Source organism: Priapulus caudatus, unplaced genomic scaffold (genome assembly GCF_000485595.1).
Source record: "Priapulus caudatus unplaced genomic scaffold, Priapulus_caudatus-5.0.1 Scaffold181, whole genome shotgun sequence".
Lineage (NCBI taxonomy): Eukaryota > Metazoa > Priapulida > Priapulimorpha > Priapulimorphida > Priapulidae > Priapulus > Priapulus caudatus.
Window position 1 is genome coordinate 32,255 of NW_014577242.1, and position 20,259 is coordinate 52,513.

Consider the following 20,259-nt stretch of genomic DNA (forward strand, 5'->3'; position numbering starts at 1 on the left):
GTGTGTGTGTGTGTGTGTGTGTGTGTGTGTGTGTGTGTGTGTGTGTGTGTGTGTGTGTGTGTGTGTGTGTGTGTGTGTGTGTGTGTGTGTGTGTGTGTGTGTGTGTGTGTGTGTGTGTGTGTGTGTGTGTGTGTGGCGTGCGTGCTCGCACGCGTATGTGTGTGTGTGGCGAATCACTGAGTGTAGACATTTACCGTAATGCTGACCTTGCGTCTGTATCTGGTTCTCCCACCTGCAGCTCTGAAGATTCACGTGAGCGATGATTTTAAATCTATGCTCGACAAGTATGGAGTATTTACTCTCGAGGAGCGAGAAGCACAGTGGATCAAGGTATGCGTGTACGCGCGTGCAAGTTCTACATCGGTTCTAGTGAAATTTGTTTGTTATACTAGAGGATAATTTAAGATTTAGAAGAAAAAAACTCCGAATACTACACACAGTTGTGTTCAGCCAAATAAATATTATTTCAAAAGACTTCTGACCCGATTTCCGGCTCTACCCGACTCTCGCACTTCTCCCCCAAACAAATGACTTATCCCCTATTATGCTACTCACGTCCACACATGGGACATACTCATATAAAAATAAACAAACTTTTTGAAGTGAATTGGTTCATATGCACAGCTTGTGTAGCTTGTTCATAAGTGCGTTTACGCATTCACATGCCTGCGCGTGTGCAATAATACTACCAGGAGTGTCATACTATCAATAGCGAATTAAGTATTTAATTAATTAACGAATTAAGCGAGTAATAGTCGATACTAGCAAGTAGTAAGCGAGTAATACGCGATACTAATAGAGTGCAGATGCTAATACAAACTCCACGACCAGAGCCGTATATATATACACTAGAGACTCTATAATACGGCTCTGCCCACGACAGAGCGAGAGCGCTATCTGTCGTGGAGTTTGATGCTAATAGACACGCGTCTATGCTATGTTCTATGCAGGGTAAAGGATTGATGGCGACGTATTGGCTAACGGGTTGCACGAACAGCTCTGGATTGGGAGCAGAGCGATTGCTGGTGACAACGTTTCAGAAACGCCTGAGTGCAACCCACAGTGAATGAGGAATATCATAATTAACACGTCAACTAATATTCATAATTAGGATGGATGATACATAATCATATAATCATAGTCGATAATAATTAAAACGCTGGAGATTTTATGATCAGCGAAGAGGTTTGTATTGTTTTGTGTTTGTGTTATTGTATTGATTGTGCACTATTATCGTGCACTGTTGTGTTTGTATTGCTGATTGATTGCGCACTATTGATTGCGCACTATTAATTACTGTGCACTATTGTGTTTCTATTACTGATTGATTACTGTAGGCCTATTCATTGTGCGTGCCGCGAATTCGTCATTGACATTCGTTTTGAATTTCTTTTTGATTTCATTTTTAATACGTTTAGTTTTCCGAAATTAAAAACATTCCTGGGGCCAAGCTGTATATATGTGACCCGGATTGATATTAGATCCAGGTCTGATTATAGAACCAGGACAGAGCTCGAACGGAAACGGTCTGAAACCTTTAGGAAATGGGAAAGGAATGCGCTAGACGGATCCTTGTGGCGATTTGACTGCGTATATATCCGTCGACAGCGGCAAAACTCAGTAGTATGTGGTCGTTCCTGTATATGACGGTTGTTGTTACATTAGAAATTACTTCTTCAAACAAGTCAACATCGGGTGTTTCACGTCGTGCACGTTACATCGTATATTGCAATGTTGCAACTAGGCGATGCTGCAGCCTAATCGTGTACCTACTACAATGTTTAGTAGTGGCAGAGCTAGTCCGAGCCGACGCAGAACCCAGTAAACCCGCACCCTCAGATTAGCAAAGCGGAGTTATAACGTCTGCATTTGCGGACAATGGCAGTACAAAGGTACAGAGCATAAAAAGGTACGAGCAGCTCGCATTGTATTTCTTCCTGTATAATAATAGACAGTCTATACTGATCTCTACTATGACTGTGATTTAAAGTTTTACTAACTACGCTTGTTTATTTCTAAAGCGTCATGCAACAAATGCTATGGTCTCAAGTTCTATCTATTCTAGATGTGTGGGCGCGCGTGCGTATGCAAATGTAAATTATTCCTCCATAAAAAATTATTCCTAAATAAAAAATTATTCCTCCATAAAAAAAATTCCAGATAAACATTAAAACTAGACAAACAAACAGATAACATAAAGCCATATATTCATAGAACAACATAACATGAATATATATTACCAAAAACTATTATTATACAATAATATTCAAACAACCATATAAAATCATGAACATCATTATTAGATTAAATAAATAACAAACAATTTTAATTATCTTCTATTCATATATACATAGAACAATAACATCGTGAATATATTACCAAAAATTATTATTATACAATATTATTCATACAACCATATAAAATCATGAACATCATTATTAGATTAAACAAATAACAAACAATTTTAATTATCTTCTATTAATATATACATAGAACAATAACGTCATGAATATATTAACAATAACATTATTATTATACAATACTATACATACAACCATATAAAATCATGAACATTAATATTAGGTCTTCAATTCATATATACATAAAACAACATATCATCAGGAGTGAATAAATAAGATATAATTATATATATATATATATAATATATATATATAATATCTCTATTATTCACTCCTGATAGCACCATGAATGTAGTAACAAAAACATTGTTACACAATACTATACATACAGCCATATAAAATCATGAACATCAATATTAGATAAAATAAATACAAAAATATTTATAACTACTATAAAATAATAAAATAATAATCAATGTTATATCATAGATAAAATAAAACAACAAAACTAAATTATACTATAATTTAGTGTCTCTTCAGCATTCTGCATTATCCTTGTCTGTCTCCCTCTCCATCTTTTTGGTGGTGCAAAGCGGTGGTGCTGTGGTGTCTCGTGCGATGCAATTCCGAACTGTTGCAAAGACATGGAAAGTGCCAGATGTACGCACGTGCGTATAATATATATATATATATATACTGTAAAAGGGAGTTGAACATTTCTGAAAAAAGAACAACCAGGCAGTTTATGATATTTTATTAGCTCCAACAGTATAAGACTCTCCTCTGTTGTAACGCTACCTACCTCAGCTAGTTCAGCAGTCAACTTCTCCCTTCTGATGTCACATGAGAGCTCAAGATTCTCCCATGTGAGGCACCTCTGAACTGTTGCAAAAGAGAGCATACAAATGTGTGTATACATGGTCAAACGAAAACAAACACATGCGCACACATACACACCTGCGTGCGCACACGCACACACATACGCGCAGTCACGCACACGCATACGCGCAGTCACGTACACGCATACGCGCAGTCACGCACACGCATACGAGCAATCACGCACACGCACACACATACGCGAAGTCACGCACACGCATACGCGCAGTCACGCACACGCACACTCTCAGAATAGCAGGAACACTACTTGGTACACGTTTTACTTCTGCGTGTGCTATGTGTAGGCGTGCATGCGTGCGTGCGCTTGTGTTTGTGAATTCATGCACCTGCACACGTTCGCGTCTGCTGCACAATAGAGAGGTTCGGCGCGGCGTATTACGTGTACGCGAACGCGAATCGACACGAGTTTCTGTGCTGACGTCATCACTTTGCGGGTATTTTCTCGCGTCATCGACAGCTGCGCGGACGGATTTCACGCCTACACGACAGCTTTCACGTAAGTCAAAAACGTGAACAAATATTGCGATTTTTTCGTGAATACCTTCACAAAAACACCGTTTCAAAGCACATTATACAAAATATACTTATTTAAGATCACATTGAGCTGTGAATTCGTTGTTCTTAGAAATTCGTTTCATGAGAAATATGACGATCAATCTGGCTACTTTCACGTCACATTTTTAAGCGGCATATTTTTTCTTCTTCAAACATCAGTCATGTCAATGCGAGATTTGCTAGTGATATTTGTTGAGATTATGTTGAAAATAGCTAGCACATAAGTTGGTATGTGGTCATTTTATTACTGTGTAGGTAGGCTATTTATTAAGACTATACTATCCATGGATATATAAAATTATATTAAGAAGTATGTATTAATTATACCTTCTTAATACGTTCTTGATACAGTCTCTAAATTTGCACGCAGATTACCAGCAACAGAAGAAGTAGTCGTCGTTGTAACGTTTTTCGTTTATCGTATACATACCCCCTAACCATTTTAAGTGCATATTCATCACGAAATATAACTCCTCTGGTGAGATATTGCGCATGCGCTAACACACTAACGTAGCTAGATCGTGTACTGGCTGGTATATGCAGCAGGGACCTTACATATTTATTCCATCTTCTACAGTACTTCTACAGGATGAGAAATACTTCAGTTCTACAGTACTTCTACAGTACTAATACAGTTTTACAGTACACTATAACCAGGGGCGGCGCCAGGGTATTTTATTAGGGGGCGAAACCAGAGGCGTGTGCAGGATCACGCGAAGGGGGGGTCAGGGGGTCTCTCCCCCAGAATTTTTTTGAAATTAGACCCCCTCAGATGCGTTTTCTGCGCGAGCAGGGGGGGTCCGGACCCCCTGGACCCCCTCCTGTACACGCCCCTGGGAACTGTAGACTCTGATACCGTGTGCGCTTGCACTGACGGATGGGGTCCAGGGGGTAGATTCGTGATTCATCAAGCTGCGTACGCAAAATATTTTGCGTAAATCTTGTGTACGCAATCGATAGCTTTTGTCGCCCTCTAGCGGATCACTATATCTCCCCTTGTGTAAATTTAGAAATAAACAAACTGCAATAATGGTGGCGTTGTGATGATGTGTCGTTCATGCCATGACATTTGTTGCCTACCTGTGCGTGGTTATATTTTAGTACTTGATTACTAGGATTATGTGCTTTACTAAGCTCTATGATCGCGCGAAACTAGAGATCCCGACATTTCATTCAGAATCAGTATTCAGTAAGTTCCTACGTGTGTGACACTGATAGTGATACGTCATGGTCGGTGGGATAATTTTCCATTTTTCAACCGGAACCGCAATGTCTACAGCCGTCAATCTCCTTGTGCTGATTCTACTGTTTATCGGTCAGATTGCGGGACACAATCGCGACATTTTATCAATGCAGGTATTCCATTTATACACATTTGCACCTTTGTGTGTGTGTGCGTGTGTGTGCGTGCGTGCGTGCGCGCGCGCGTGCGTGCCACAGGCACTTGGAACGTCTCAATAAAATTAAAAAATGTAAACACGAAATGTATTTACTACCAAATTTTTAATGTTTCTCTACTCTATTTCGCCTATTATTGCCGATAATTACCCGTAAATGCCGGTCAAATGCTCATCTGCAACACACAAGTACACCGCACGCCCGCCCTGTGCACAAACAACATGAATAAGAGAGCAGGTAGGAAAGCGTGATCGCAAAATTCGCTCGACGCTCGCTTCATTTCACACTACTACAGAACGAAAACACACCAAACAGCCTCCATCTTGCATTCTTGGTAACTCTGTCCTTTGTTCTTACCTACTCCTGCCAGAGATATCTCGTAAAATTCCGCAGGAAATGTTCTCTCCGTGAAAATGTAAAGAGACGAGATGTTTGTTTATACACGAGTAATGGGGCGCGATTGCATGCTGGGATGAGCTGCTGCCTGCCTCCGAGCCTTCGTTTCGAGGCCCGCCAAGCCAAGCATAAATGCACGCGGGCATGACGTCACACACAACATGACTACAGTGATCGATCGAAAGTAGCGCTGTTAGGGATTTTCGAATGAAACGCCTCTTTACATTTTCATGGAGAGAACATTTCTGCAGGATTTCACGAGATATCTCTGGCGGGAGTAGGTAAGAACAAGGACAGAGTTATAATTCGAACAAGTGAACAATTTAAGCTATACACATAGATACCAAGATGGAGGCTGTTTGGTGTGTTTTCGTTCTGTACGTCTGTGAAATGAAGCGAGCGTCGAGCGAACTTTTGCGATACGCTTTCCTACCTGCTCTCTTATCATGTTGTTGTGCACAGGGCGGGCGTGCTGTGTACTTGTGTGTTGCAGATGAGCATTGTGACCGGCATTTACGGGTAATTATCGGAATAATAGGCGAATAGTGTAGAGAAACATTAAGACTTTGGTAGTAAACTTACATTTCGTGTTTACATTTTTTATTTTTTGAGACATTCCAAGTGCCTGTGGTGCGTGCATGCGTGCGTACATGCGTACCGTGTGTGTTCAACGCAGGCATTGGTGTACACTATCAACTTTCTGTTGAAAAGTTGGCGAGTTGATCATTTTCCAACTAATCGACCGAAAGTCGGCAGTGTAAACGTAAAATTTGAGCACTCAGCAAGCTGTAGCAACTAGTTGATGAGAGATTAGAGCATTTGCATTGTCTATTTTCTCAATGTTTGGTGAGTTGATCAAGTTTTTGCCATTCAGCCACTCTGATAGTAGCAATCAGGAAGTGTGTCCCTCCGCCCAGGGAAGAGCGAATTTTTGCTATCGGTGCTAGCTCTAGTACTATAGCCCGCGTACAGTTGCCCCAGGGTATAGAACATTCTATTACGAATGCTAGGGACCAACCCGCTGACTGGCGCTGCTGCAGCGCCACAAAAAATTGCCGTTTGAAGTTCGTAAATAATATGTTCGTTCACAAGAAATACCGCAAGCAGATAGTTACGAGGTTAGTTAGAGGTTAAACTAACTATTGCGAGATTTTTGCTCAGAAAAACTAAATATAGCTGAATGTTATTATTATTATTATTAAATCTTTATTGCATGAATTCAGATACAAATACATTACTGATGACAGTTTTTTTCATGGAGAAAAAATCTGATAAAAGCAATAGTGTTGAGTAGTTAAAATGATAAAATTTCTGATGGATACAGTACAATTACAATGCTATACATTCTGAATATAGTCTTACCTGTCAGCGGAAATATCACTGATTACACCAACATTAAAAATACTAAGATTTTATGCAGTTATAGCATAGAAAAATGGATTTGACCACATCGTAACAGCAATAAATCTTATCGTATGCCGATAATGCCTAATGCCCAATGGCAGAATTGGTAAACTTGTATTTGTGTCGGTGATGAATTGAAAACAAGTGCATGATTTGAGAGAGCCTGTACTATGTCTACGGCAGATAAGCGGTGGCGCCACAAGCTAATCCATATTTTTGGCTAGTTCACAGGCCAGCCAAGATGACAGGAAACAAATGTTTATAAAAACTAGTGGTTCGAAACTGGCATTTTTTTGGTGAATACGAAGGTTCTAAGACATTTTATTGTTACTCTAGACAATTGCTGTTACTCAAGCAATATAACGGTAGGTGTCATGAAAGTGGTGAAAACACCGGAAAACTCTCGCAATAGTTACTTTAAATTTTAGTAGCTGTCTGTGATATAACTGAAGACATATTCACTTCGGATAAGAGGCTTTAATTGCCTACCACAGACGTTTTATAGCCGCGAGTAACCGTGAATAAGTTGGTTCCTAGCATTCGTAATATAATGTTCTATGGCCCTGCGGCAACTGTACGTAGGCTATAGTACTAGAGCTATATATTATTGGTGCCAGACTGGCACGAATCGATATGTGCAAAAATGTGTATATCCACGTCACCCCACGCACACACTACGGGTCAAATTTTGACTTTGAACATCTGATAGAAAGGTTGATAGAACGTTGAAAAACTTATCAACTCATTAACTTTTCCATAGTGTAAACCCAACTTTAGACTTAGTGTAGTGCTTTTCTGTCTTGTCAACAACAACATGTCTGTATCAGCTCAATCTGATAATATTGATTATAATTAGTATTATAAGTATAGCCTGGGCACTCGCAGCATATATACTTACAATTACATAGCCCATCATTATTCCCTACCAGTCACTAAGCCATAACAATTTACTGCACTATTATTTAGTACACTATGATTATAATATATATCACTAATGTGCTACAAAATATTCTGTCATATTTTATTAATTATCCATTTTTTGTTCCATAGCCATCTGCAGAAGGCATACATGTAGCAAAATCTACAACTGGGTATATTTTAATATCTACATTGGATGGTGGGTTAACTGCAATGAATCAAGCCAATGGTGATATAAAGTGGTATTTAAAGGAAGGTTTGTATACACTTATAGCATACTTACAGCTACAGTCGCATCATTTAAAGGGATACTAGGCCCATTAATTATGCAATGTTGCCGAATGCTAGAGTAACTGGCACATTGTGTAGTTAATAAGTACATAACCTTACATCCAAACGCGTATTAGCTTGTCCAATATCACTGCTCGTTACTAAGAAATGTTTAATTGAAATCCGCAGTCCAAGAAATCAGTTGTTTACAGTTTCAAACCGCTGCCGGTGAAGCGGGTGTGATACAGATTTATAGTGCTTCGCACATTTTCGCACGCATGCTCGGCCATACGCTATCATCAGTGATTTTGTAAACACGGACGCTCGTGAGAAGGAACTTTTTGACAGGGCTGTCCATGTGCGTCCGTGATTAGTACTTGTGTTTTACTCCATTTCCATGTTTAGTACGTGGCCGTGGTTACACCGCTGACACTTCCATTTTATCTGGCATCCAAAACATACGGGCTGCACAAATGTTTACGTCATCGCTTGACTCCTGGTTGACATTTACGGCACGTAAATGAATATCAGCAACCGATTTCAAGTCTTGTTTGTAATGTAACCAGCAGTGATATTGGACAAACTAATATGCGTTTGGCTATAAGGTTATGTACATATTAACTACACAAGGTGCTAGTTACCTTAGCATTCGTCAACATTGCATAATCAATGGGCCTAGTATGCCTTTAATATACATAATATATGAAGCAATTTTTGTCATAATCTTATATAACAGACCAAATAATAATTACTATTATTATAATATAGCTGTATATATATTTATAATATATATATATATTAACTATATATCTATTTATCTATACTATTGAGTGGTAGTCTTCGTTTTCTTAATACCTTTATTGGTAGCTAAAGTTACACCGATATAAGTCATATATGTCGAGTTTTTTTTAAAGTAATTGTGTAACGTTTAATTTATGTTTGTTCAATCATAATTTTCAGATCCAGTGTTGAAGGTACCAAATGATGTAGGCCAAGGGTGAGTTCTCATTGATGTCACATCGTGTACATCAAAAGTTTTATTGCTGTAGGAACATACATCATACATATGTTACTTGCATGTCTACATACTTTCTTGATATCAATGTTGTTAATACTAGTATTGATTTGTGCTGTGATATCTTATAATTTATGCATATATATTAATATCTAGTAAAGGAATTAGTTCCGAAATAACTGCACAATCCAGAAAAATATACTGAAATATAGCCTGACCTAATAGGGAACGTGTTACTTATTACTCCAGTATAAAAGTTACAATGAGCTTATGTTGTTATACTATATTTAAAAAAGCAATTAATGCAGCTACATTCTTTCGTAATGCGACAAATCGCTTGAAATCGGCAACCAACAAGCAAAAGTGCATCTCATTGAGTGATGTAGTGGTTCTAGACTGGTACATCATCTCTATTGCTTAATTCAAGTTACTATGTCAAAGTACAGCGACAGGGTCTCGCAAGTAACAAGTGAAGTGGCATCATCGAGTAACGGTGTTAACATGATGTAAACAAAACAGATTGCAATCCTGGCCACAGTTAGAATATATCACTAAGAACTTTCTGCTTTAGGCTACTTCAAAACAATACATAGAAATTGTTTCTAAAATGTTAGTATATAGTACGTGTGTTTACGGTGACACCTTTCACTATTTCAAGAGGCCAGTATATCGGCAAACATAAAAAAGGGTATGTATGTGCTTGCATAGAAATGGGGGTGGTGGCTAGAGTGAGCAACCAGCATATTGCAGTATAACATCAGTGATGACATGACACAGGTTCAGAATTGTCACAAACTCCTTCAAATAAGATACTATAGCCTTTACATGGTTCTCCCCAGGAATTTCAGAAGGCATGCAGAGCAATCAAACAATTGATCTACAGTTGCTGATTATAGTCATTTGCACGTTTCGCAAAGAGGCCCCAATGCACTGGTCTTAAATTAGCATCAGCTTTGAAGACGTGTCGGAACTGACGCATGTTAGAAGTCTACGGAGAACCCTGCATATAGAGGAGAGGAATTTGTATTCTTATAGCGTTGTGGCCGCATTTGCATCATGTGGTGGAGGTTGCATCATGCGTGTGTGGATATATGTACTTCAAAATATTACAATTTCTGTATGTATTTGCAGAGAAGGGGGCTGCATCTTAAATTGAAGTTTTAAGGAAACATTGCACCAAATAGATGAGGGCATGCACCTAAATGTCAGTTGTGTGATTTGAAATTTTGATGGTGTGTTGGTAGAACAGGTTCCACAACAGTACGGGAAGTAATTAGCAGAGACAAATGTGATCATTTGGGTTTTTATGGTGGTCGTCAATGATATATGACGGCATGGCATGACACTGTACACAGTCATGGAATTACGTCTGAAAACCAAGCCAGTCCTGATTTCAAATTTCCATTTCTATTACACACACACATACACACACACACACACGCACGCACGCACGCACGAACACGAACACGCACACGAACACGGGCACACACTTATATATGTAAGCTTTGTAAAATCCTTTGAAATTAGCTAGTCTTGCTAAAGGGTTATCAGTCCCGGACTATAGAACATGCTTCTATTTACAATGCTGCTGTACAGGTGGTGTTATTACTATTAGTTTTATTAAAGGAAAACGTGGGCAAGTGATGCACTGTTGACAACGTAGGCGTTTGGACCAATGCCCTGATTCATCATCATCATCAGTTTAATGTCCGTTTTCCATTTCGGGGTTTGACAGTTTTATTCCACGACGCCATTCATCTCTACTCTGACACATCTCTCTCCCGAGTCCTCCTGCTACCAGATCTTTTTCTACTGCCCTTAGCCATGTCATCCTGGGGCGGCCTTTTGGCCTGATGTCATCATTCCCCACTTTCTCCACTCTCCTCAATAAGTTTTTCTGGTTCCCTTCGTTCCACATGCCCAAACCATCTCAGCCGATTTCTCCTTAGTACATATTCCAGTTTCTCCAAACCAACCCTTCCCAGAATTTCATCATTCGAGACACGATCTTCCCACATCACCCTACACATCCAATGCAGCATATTCATACCTGCTCTTTCAAAAATGGCTAGGTTTGTCTTTTTATTGTTTCGTCATGGCCCACGTTTCTGATCCGTAGCAAAGTACTGGTCTCAGACATGTCTGCTACACTTTATCACGTGCTGTTAGCGGAACACTCTTGTTCATCAGCATACTCGCCAGCAGTCTCCACCTGCCCCACATAGCTTTCACACGTGTTCTTATAGCACATTCCACATCCCCTTCGGTATTCAGCATGTCTCCAAGATAACAGAATCTATCCACCCTCTCAATCCAGTCATCATCAACTGTTAATCCGTCATGTTGATGCCCGACGTCAGTGTTCATTCACACATTTTCCAAAGAGAAAACCAACGATATTCAGCTTCCTCAAACCTGAGCATTGTGAACCCATTTCTCACAGTTGGAGCACTGAATCGAGTTGCATCCAACACCTTTCCGACAGATGGCGCATTTGTCTCATTTTTCTCACATTTCTCCGGTCACAAAAATTTTGGTCAGAAATATCAGTTAATTTAAATTCATCAAATGTTTTGGAGAAAATTATATGAGGCTTCGCCACATGGTGATAGGGTTGTTGGTGCAAATCACTGTAGCATTTACGCACTTGGTAGATGCAAGGAGAAATCTATAACGAGTTCAATAGTAATTTTGAATCTCTTTCTCTCTAGAAGATCAAATAGAATTCTTATTTCTCGTTACATTTTGCGATGACTAAATCATCTTGCCATGTTAATTCTTTACGTCTTCAGCCTATCGTTCCTGCCGGATCCCAAGGACGGATCTCTGTATGCGTTCGGCGGACACCTTGGAGGGCTCAAGAAGCTGCCGTTCACCATTCCCGAACTCGTCGCTGCCTCCCCATGCAGGAGCACTGACGGAATTCTCTACACAGGTGTCGTATAGCATGTACAGATGCGCGAGTAATGCGGCACACGAATTAGTAGGCGTGCGATTCTCTTAGTGTGTGCACAGTGACTTTCGCTGCAGTTGTCTGTACATGGGCTCGGTGTTCGTCTAACTGACGTCCCCCTGGTCGTGTAGGCATGTGCACTGTCTCTCGCAAAGTGAGGATGTGGTGCGCTAATCGCAAAAATGTCATAGTTTTATCGTAGATTTGTCGTAAGGGGGTTTTCAACGATAGCCGTTTTCATCGCGGCAGCGCACCTGCTGGGGAATCATATACTGAGGCCTCGTTGGCTTGCAGGTCGTAAGCAAGACACGTGGTTTGTGCTGGATGCGCTGACAGGGTCGAAGCAGCAGACACTGGGAATGGGCAGTCCTGAGAGAGTCTGTCCTGTAGACAGTGAGAAAACCCTGTACGTTGGTAGAACAGGTAAGGACAGCTGCTGTGGCAGCCGAGTCACGCGTGTCCACGGTGCATCGCAGAGAACACTTTGAATGTTCTCGACGTTTTTCGCACGATTTTTCCAGTGAGCGTGAGTCATCGAATTATCATGTGCTATGTTTATTTGTTGTATTTGATAAAGAGCTGTGGATGTCGGTTATATTTGTGTCAAATATGTGAGGAAAAAGATGGTGTTGTGTAGCTGTGTAATAGTGCTGTAGTTCATTTTCAATGTGATTGCAGTTGTTGCCTATTTTGTGCAGAATATACTGTGGTGATGTTCGATAAGAGTGGAGAGAGAAGGTGGAATGCAACCTACTATGAATACGCAGCCCATGTCGGGCAAGAAGACACTGACTATGGTATGATGCACGTGTCTCACAAAGTTGTTTAATTTTGAGGAATTTTGAAAAAAAGGGCCTTTTGCAGTATGATTGCATCAATCTATATTATCCAGATTTTTTTTTCTTGAATTGGAATTTCATCAGTGTTAGGGTATTCGGACACTCTATGCCCTCTTTTCTCATAAATGAATTTGTATCTTTTGGAAATGAATTCTGAGATATACTTGCAATTTCAAAATAATCTATAAAGTTAAGTGGCATTATTTCCTGGGTTTGCAATGCTAACTGCCCTTGGCATATTAGAGGCATTTCCAGCTATAGATTGCATGGTGGACTATTGGCGAGATGGTAGTTTTCTGCTTGTGAAATAATAAGCTGATTACCTTGTACGCTACAGGTGTGTATCATTTCACCTCCAGCTCTACGGGGGTCATGGTGACCATCGACAAAGACTCGGGTATGTATGCTATTTCTTTGTTTGACAACAGTGAATGCTGTTACCCCTGTTTGTTATTCACATAAAAAATTCGTCTGAATTTGCGAGTGTACAAACTCGGAGATGAAGTTGTCTAGCGCGCGCACGAACTCGAGGCTCCGCCGTGAGATGATGAGAGCATGCGTTGTTGCTACCTGCAGGGAAGGTTCTGTGGAAGTACCGCTTCGGGTCGCCCGTTGTCGCCATCTACGTGCAGAAGGCAGATGCTCTCACCAAGGTGCCTTTCACCTGCATCGGCATTGAGACCCTCAACTACCTCACCGCGACGCTCACGACGCCCGAGTGGATGATGCGCTTTCTACCGAGTGGTGGCACCACCACGCTGCAGTGAGTGCGGCCCCAATGCATCGACGCACGCATCGTTTACCTTGAGGCTGCTCGGTGTCTCTCTTTAAGGACTGCTGCTGCGTAGAAGCGGTGCTGGGGGTGACGGGTGGAGCCATCGAGTGGAGAGCCATGGTGCTCATGTCCTGGTGTGGTGTCGCCTGTTGGCTGAGCGTGTGTAGGAGGGAATACAAACAAATCTGTGTGTTAGCAGTCACCTCTATAGAACAGACAGCTGTGTCTAAAGGACACTATGCATTTTCCTTGATTAACAATTACTTAGCGTACCCAGCTCTATATGACGAACACAAGTGTATCAGGGAAGTTTTTGGGGTTTTCCACGAGTGACCTTTATATATAGATTTAACTGTACTTCCTATGTGGGCACGTGTGCCTAGTGTGTGGGTTGATAAGCCATTGTGAGAGTGATAGAACAAGGACGCTGTATGAAGAGTGATTGCACTGTGCAGGTGTCGCCTTACAACAGCTTGAGGGCATTGGAGATGAATCAATAGCAGGCACAGTGGGTTTCAGCGAGGTGCATACCTAGTGTTAGCAAAAGAAGTTGTGATATTCCTGTCGTAGTTAACGTCATTATTCACTATTTATCTCATTATTTACTTATCTATTCATCAAGTCGTGTAGTCTGATAGTGCTAGTTTACTCTATATACCGTAGGTTGTAACTACACAGATGTTTTACAACTTTTTACTGTTTGCAGTCCGACGCTGTACATAGGAGAGTACGAACATGGAATGTACGCACTGGATTCTCTCGTGGATGAGTCGTCGGTGGCGATCGCGGTGAGTGTGCACCCTGATTGCCGGTGTGGTCGTGACGGACCCTTAGCCCTTGAAGTGAAGAAAAAATGATCAATTGCAATACTCAAACAAACGACTGCAGAAAATTGGATTCCTTATTGGACCCCTTGCTGAGCATTTGAAATAGCAAGGGCTATGTCACTTTTTCGTTTTTTTCCACTTCAAGGGATATTTTGAAACCAAATCGGATATCATAACAGATCACGTTAGAGTTGATATTGTAAGCATGTTCTTTCTCTCCAGCCGAAGCATAGTCCACTGCTCATCGAGGGCCCTAACACCGACCAGTCACCCACCGGCCTGGGAGACAAGTCGAGCGGATCGAGTGCTGACAGCAATGAGAGATTACATCTCGTCATGCTGGGTAATAAAAGCATTTCCACATGAAGTTAGCAGTGCATGGCTGTGCATCGTCATGCTGGGTAATATAAACACTTCCATGGGTATGAAGTTGACAGTGTGTGGCTGCATAACCACTCAAAGAAGTCCACTTTGCTTATCACTTACATCTGCAAAAGATGTTCCCCCAATTTGCTCACATAGTGCTGATTGAAGTTTTCTGTAGCTGCAGTACATACCTATGCAGTATATACAGTAATGCGTCACTCGTGCACTAGTCCATAAATGCTTCGGTAAGATGGATGCAGTAACCATTTGAAAATGTAGCCACTGTGCTGTACACTTTCGATGGCTGCTGATCTATTAAATCTCATGGGACAGGTTGGTTATTAGATACAGGGTTGTACCCAGGACAATATTAGTGCCGGCTAATATCCCGGGTCTTCCTAATACGGCATATGCATAAATAATTATAATTGTAACATGGCGCCTAGCTAGCTATACTGCATGTACTGTGTGCTGTACGATGTGATTAGATGATGATTTTACACATAATTATTGTTGAGATTAAACTCAGAGTTGTTTTTTAAATTAATTCTATATCAGTTTTGATTATTTATAGATTGCTCACTATTTTGAAGGTAATTTTACACAAACTCAATCATTTTTGTGCCGGTTGGCCAACACCAGAGCCGGCTATTACCGACCGGCGCCGACCGGCGTAGCTACGATGGTCATTAGTCGTGGATGTTCTCCTTAATGTGTCGAGACTCGTTTCTTTCCTCGTGGCTTGCCACTTGGTGTCGCGCTGCAGAGGATGGTAATTTTTTTCTGCTGCTGCGTTGCTCTCAGGTTACCACGAGGTGCCAGATGATTCGCGCTACAAGCTGAATCCGGCGCGCCCTCGCATCACACAGCGACCCGACGAAGGCAAGGTCATCACGCCACTCATTCCCAATGCGACGGAGCACGAGACCGATGGAGGAGTAGGAGGCGGGGAACCCACGAAAGTTACGAAAGGAAACACACTGGCAGGTATGAGAGAGAGCTTGATGCAAGGCTTGCATAGCTGACGACTGTTTTGCGTGCGTGTGTTTAGTGTTGAGCGGTCAGTATCGAGCAATGTCGTTTGCTTTGCCAGGCAATTTTGCAATTGTATGTGACATGTTGAATGCTGAAATTCAGCAGCTTAGTCTATAAATAATTCAGAGTTGTCACTCGACAGTTCGCAATTATGCATCGAAAGCACGGCTTAACCCAGTGAACGTGGTTTCTTACAGCTGACTCGCCCCCAGGTGTCGCCACATACTATTTTACTGACAAAGCGGTGTTTGCGTTCTTAATTGTTGTGGTCACCACCAGCCTCTCGGTCGTGCTGCTGTACATGATACCAAATGTAAGTGCCACCACATGGAATCTGTTTATCTGGAAGATACTCCTATAGGAGAATAGCTACATTAATTATTGTAGCAATAATTAAATAGATGTGTGAAATAATCGGGTTGAAATTCCTGAAGTTTTTTGCAAGGCCTATGATTTTGCGGCTCTATGAATGATAAATTAATGGGAAACATTTAGACAAAGGATGGCTACTGAATTTTTCCTCTGAGTGCCTCTATTATATGTGGTGATAAGCACTGGCATGCTGAAGATATATATTGTGATGTGCGATTACAGTTCGTTTACAGTCATAGTTTTATGAATAAAACCAGTCTGCACTTAAGATTTTATGCTAGTTTTTAATGCCAACTAATAATATAATAGACACTTTGTTAATAATTGAGTTATATATATTTTTCCTTATGTAGTATTTTTTTATGATAACAACTTATAATTTGGAAACAATTTTAGTATTATTAGCCGGCTTATAGTTAAGTAGGTAATTCGCAATAATAATCTGGTGATGTTTTAACCACTCGTGTCTGTATGCAGATTGTGAGACACGAAATTGGGAAGTCAGTATCGAGAGATAACAGCTATGCTCAACACTCCGCTCAGACATCTACTCTCCCATCTGGTGAGCCGTGTTCGTACTTGCTAGTGATATAATTGTTAGAGCCTCGTCAAATGTTCTACAATCAAGTTAAGTGGAAGTGCAAAAAGAACGTGTAAATTATACAAATCCGTAATCACATAATCAATATTAAGTAATGTTGTCATTTTTAGTTTTTACTTATCATATATATATATGTTGTTACACACTGACATCATTAGTTCAACAATGGTTTAAATTCTATAGGCTTTTATTAGTGATTTGCATGATTACAGCGGTTGGCTCTACAACGGCACTGGAGAAGCTGCCTCTTGGCTGGATGAGAGTTGGGAAACTGATGTTTAATACTCAGGAGCCACTAGGCCATGGTTGCGAGGGAACATTTGTCTACAGGTGTGTCTACATGTGTGCGTGCATGTGTGCATTTGTACTGCGTGTGTGCATGTGTGCATTTGTATTGCGTACGTGTGTGCGTGTGTTTGTATGCGCATGCATTAAAATAGTGTGGCGATATGTTCTGCAAAAGTCAGGGAGAGAATTCTATTTAACCAGAGGTAAATAACTGTTTGGCTATGCAGCATCTCGATAGTCGTTAAATTATCGGTGTGTGTTTCATTATGGCGTGTGTCTGTGTGAGTCATTTAACTAGGGGTTTGATTGTTTTTTTTTAATTTATGTTAAAATTGTTTATTACTCGAGTTGTTTTGAGTGTGTTCCTGTTCGGTATAGTCAGTTTTCTCTTATTCAGTATGTCAGTCTTCGTCTGCGATCGTATGGTATCTAAATATTGTTGATTGACTGCTGACCACTGCTGAGCCTAACCCGTTGATGATGTCACAGGGGCAAGTTTGAGAACAGGGCGGTGGCCGTAAAGCGCCTGCTACCAGAATGCTTCAGCTTAGCTGACCGGGAGGTGGAACTGCTGCGGGAGTCTGACGAACATGCCAATGTCGTACGCTACTTCTGCATGGTAACTATGGCAAAGATGTGCGCTACTTCTGCACTGTAACTATGGCAACGTTGTACACTATTTCTCACGGTAACTATGGCAAAGCCATGTGCTACTTCTGCACGATGACTATGGCTGTGTCGTACTCTACTTCTGTACAGTAAGTGACTATGGCAACATCGTACACTACTTCCGCACTGTAACTTGCAACGTTGTTCGCTTCTTCCGCACGTTAACTATAGCAATGCATTCAGGTAGTTTTGTCACTTCTAAAAGGACACCAGTAACGATGATAATGTCTTATGGTCTTGTTCCGCGCATTGGTGGCTACCTGTGACTAGCATCGTATAGGGTTGAGCGGTTGCTGGCGTCCTAGACAGTCATCTCGGACTGACTCGTCGATGTTGTCGTTGCAGGAAGAGGACACGCAATTTCGTTACATTGCATTGGAGCTGTGCATGGGAACGGTGGAGGACTATGTAAAGAAGTCTGACTTCCCGAGAGATAAACTCAACCCCATCATGCTCCTCTATCAGGCTGCCTCGGGCATTGCTCACCTACACTCTCTACAAATAGGTGCGTAGCTAATGCAGTAAATGGCTATTGAATTCACTCAACTTTACATCTAGTGTCAAACCTGTGTAAGCATACAATTCCATAGAATTGGACATACATCTATAATGGACCCGTTTATGGGTTTTCCTTGAGGGGCGGTTACATACAGTGAAACATCTATAGAATTGACATTTGTATATATAGAAGATACTTCTGGTGTAACTCTTGAGTGACAGTCATCCAGCAAAACTCTCATCTATAGAATCGACACCCGTCCATACACTGCCATAGCAGATACTATTGAGGTTTCGCTCAAATGGCCATTATATAGACATGTTTGACCTACGTAACCCCTATTTGCCACCATTCGAGTTGGGCATTTGTGTGCATCGGATCCTTATATATCGGATACTTCCTTATTCCCCCGTGCCCAGGAACTGTGCAAAGGATTTTGTATGAAGTCTGCTCGTTTTTTTTTGGCACGAAAAATTACAGGTTAAAGCTCGAATTTGTAAATGAGCAAGCGACCGAACAGTGCTAATTGGCAACGTGCCAGATTTCTCACCCTCTCCATAGCAAACGATAATCTGTCGATGAAGCGTGACGACGCCTACGTCCAGATCGGAGTTTCCCTCCGGACGGACGTGCAATCCACTGCTAACCGTCGGTCAGACTACGCGGTGCGGCGTCGTCATTCATACCCGGCGTCTGTTATCAGTTCACAGGGACATCAAGCCGAGCAACATCCTCATGTCGCTGCCGAACAACCAAGGCCACATCAAGGCGCTCATCTCGGACTTTGGCCTCTGCAAGAAGCTCGCCGTCGGCCGAATGTCGTTCTCACGGCGGTCGGGCTCTGCGGGCACGACCGGCTGGATCGCGCCGGAGATGATGCACGACCACATGCGCACCGTGAGTGATGAGCGCCCCCTACTGGGCTGTCGCGTGTCAGCCCACGACTTGTCGGGGCAGCGGCAGTGCTGATTTTTCGTTGCCTGTTTTGTTGTGTGTCGGCGTTGGCGTGGAGCCGATGAGATGGCGAGCTCGTTCGGTATGCGGGTCATGTGTCGTAACGGATGCCGATGAAGAACGGACGTCGTGCTAGCCTGATTGTTTCTTGCTCACGTTCTAGACCTGCGCCGTCGACATCTTCTCCTTTGGCTGTGTGGTGTACTACGTACTCTCGCGCGGAATGCATCCGTTTGGTGACGCTCTGAGAAGGCAGGCAAACATAGAGGCGGGACACCATCACCTCAAATACCTCGACGGCGACGGTGAGGCGCGCAAAGCTTACCATTACTGCCACCAGGTGTCACTGCCTGTTGTAATTTCGCTTTTTTGCGAGGAAACTAGGACGAAATAATGCTTGAAATGTGCAGGTGCAACATTTTGAATCAGTGATTAACCAAGTTGACCTTTTACTATGAACGTCATGCTATTGAATGATCTCATTGAATCATTGACATCGTAACGATTACCATCAATTGTTGCGATCATGATGACCCAGCAGTGATATGCCATTTGTGATAATGGTGAGATGAAGTGTGGTGATAGTAATGCAGACAGCAGAGGTGATTACATGTCTTCATTCCTCAGATCACGATGTTGCCAGAGTACTGGTAATGTCATTGATAGCGAGGCGACCAGAGGTCAGGCTCAACTCACAGGCAGTTCTGAAGCATCCCTTCTACTGGAGTAGAGAGAAGCAGCTGGCCTTTTTCCAGGTATGCTATGTTAGTGTTGTTAGAAAGTGCCTCTCTCTCCCTTTCTCCCTCTTTCTCTTTCTCTCTCTCTCTCTCTCTCTCTCTCTCTCTCTCTCTCTCTCTCTCTCTTGCTC

The 20,259-nt window shown here is 41.7% G+C and overlaps 1 protein-coding gene and 1 long non-coding RNA gene across 2 annotated transcripts in view; one reads left to right on the plus strand and one right to left on the minus strand.

Moving 5' to 3' along the window:
- Positions 1-3,037: 3,037 nt before the first annotated feature.
- LOC106806839 overlaps positions 3,038-20,259 on the minus strand; it is a 20,626-nt gene continuing 3,404 nt past the window's right edge. Inside the window, exons 2-3 of the long non-coding RNA XR_001393589.1 lie at positions 19,518-19,523; positions 3,038-3,056 (exon numbers count right to left, since the gene is read on the minus strand). This is a non-coding gene — a long non-coding RNA (uncharacterized LOC106806839). The remainder of the gene's footprint in view (positions 3,057-19,517; positions 19,524-20,259) is intronic.
- Positions 4,852-20,259, plus strand: part of LOC106806838 (serine/threonine-protein kinase/endoribonuclease IRE1-like) — an 18,471-nt gene continuing 3,063 nt past the window's right edge. Inside the window, exons 1-19 of the mRNA XM_014808964.1 lie at positions 4,852-5,168; positions 8,061-8,184; positions 9,159-9,195; positions 12,006-12,148; positions 12,461-12,589; positions 12,865-12,963; positions 13,343-13,402; positions 13,582-13,768; positions 14,487-14,568; positions 14,830-14,950; positions 15,778-15,960; positions 16,206-16,321; positions 16,858-16,942; positions 17,194-17,311; positions 17,759-17,888; positions 18,284-18,443; positions 19,141-19,334; positions 19,555-19,696; positions 20,019-20,146. Coding sequence (XP_014664450.1) covers positions 5,040-5,168; positions 8,061-8,184; positions 9,159-9,195; positions 12,006-12,148; positions 12,461-12,589; positions 12,865-12,963; positions 13,343-13,402; positions 13,582-13,768; positions 14,487-14,568; positions 14,830-14,950; positions 15,778-15,960; positions 16,206-16,321; positions 16,858-16,942; positions 17,194-17,311; positions 17,759-17,888; positions 18,284-18,443; positions 19,141-19,334; positions 19,555-19,696; positions 20,019-20,146 — 2,367 coding nt within the window. The 5' untranslated portion in view covers positions 4,852-5,039. The remainder of the gene's footprint in view (positions 5,169-8,060; positions 8,185-9,158; positions 9,196-12,005; positions 12,149-12,460; positions 12,590-12,864; positions 12,964-13,342; positions 13,403-13,581; positions 13,769-14,486; positions 14,569-14,829; positions 14,951-15,777; positions 15,961-16,205; positions 16,322-16,857; positions 16,943-17,193; positions 17,312-17,758; positions 17,889-18,283; positions 18,444-19,140; positions 19,335-19,554; positions 19,697-20,018; positions 20,147-20,259) is intronic.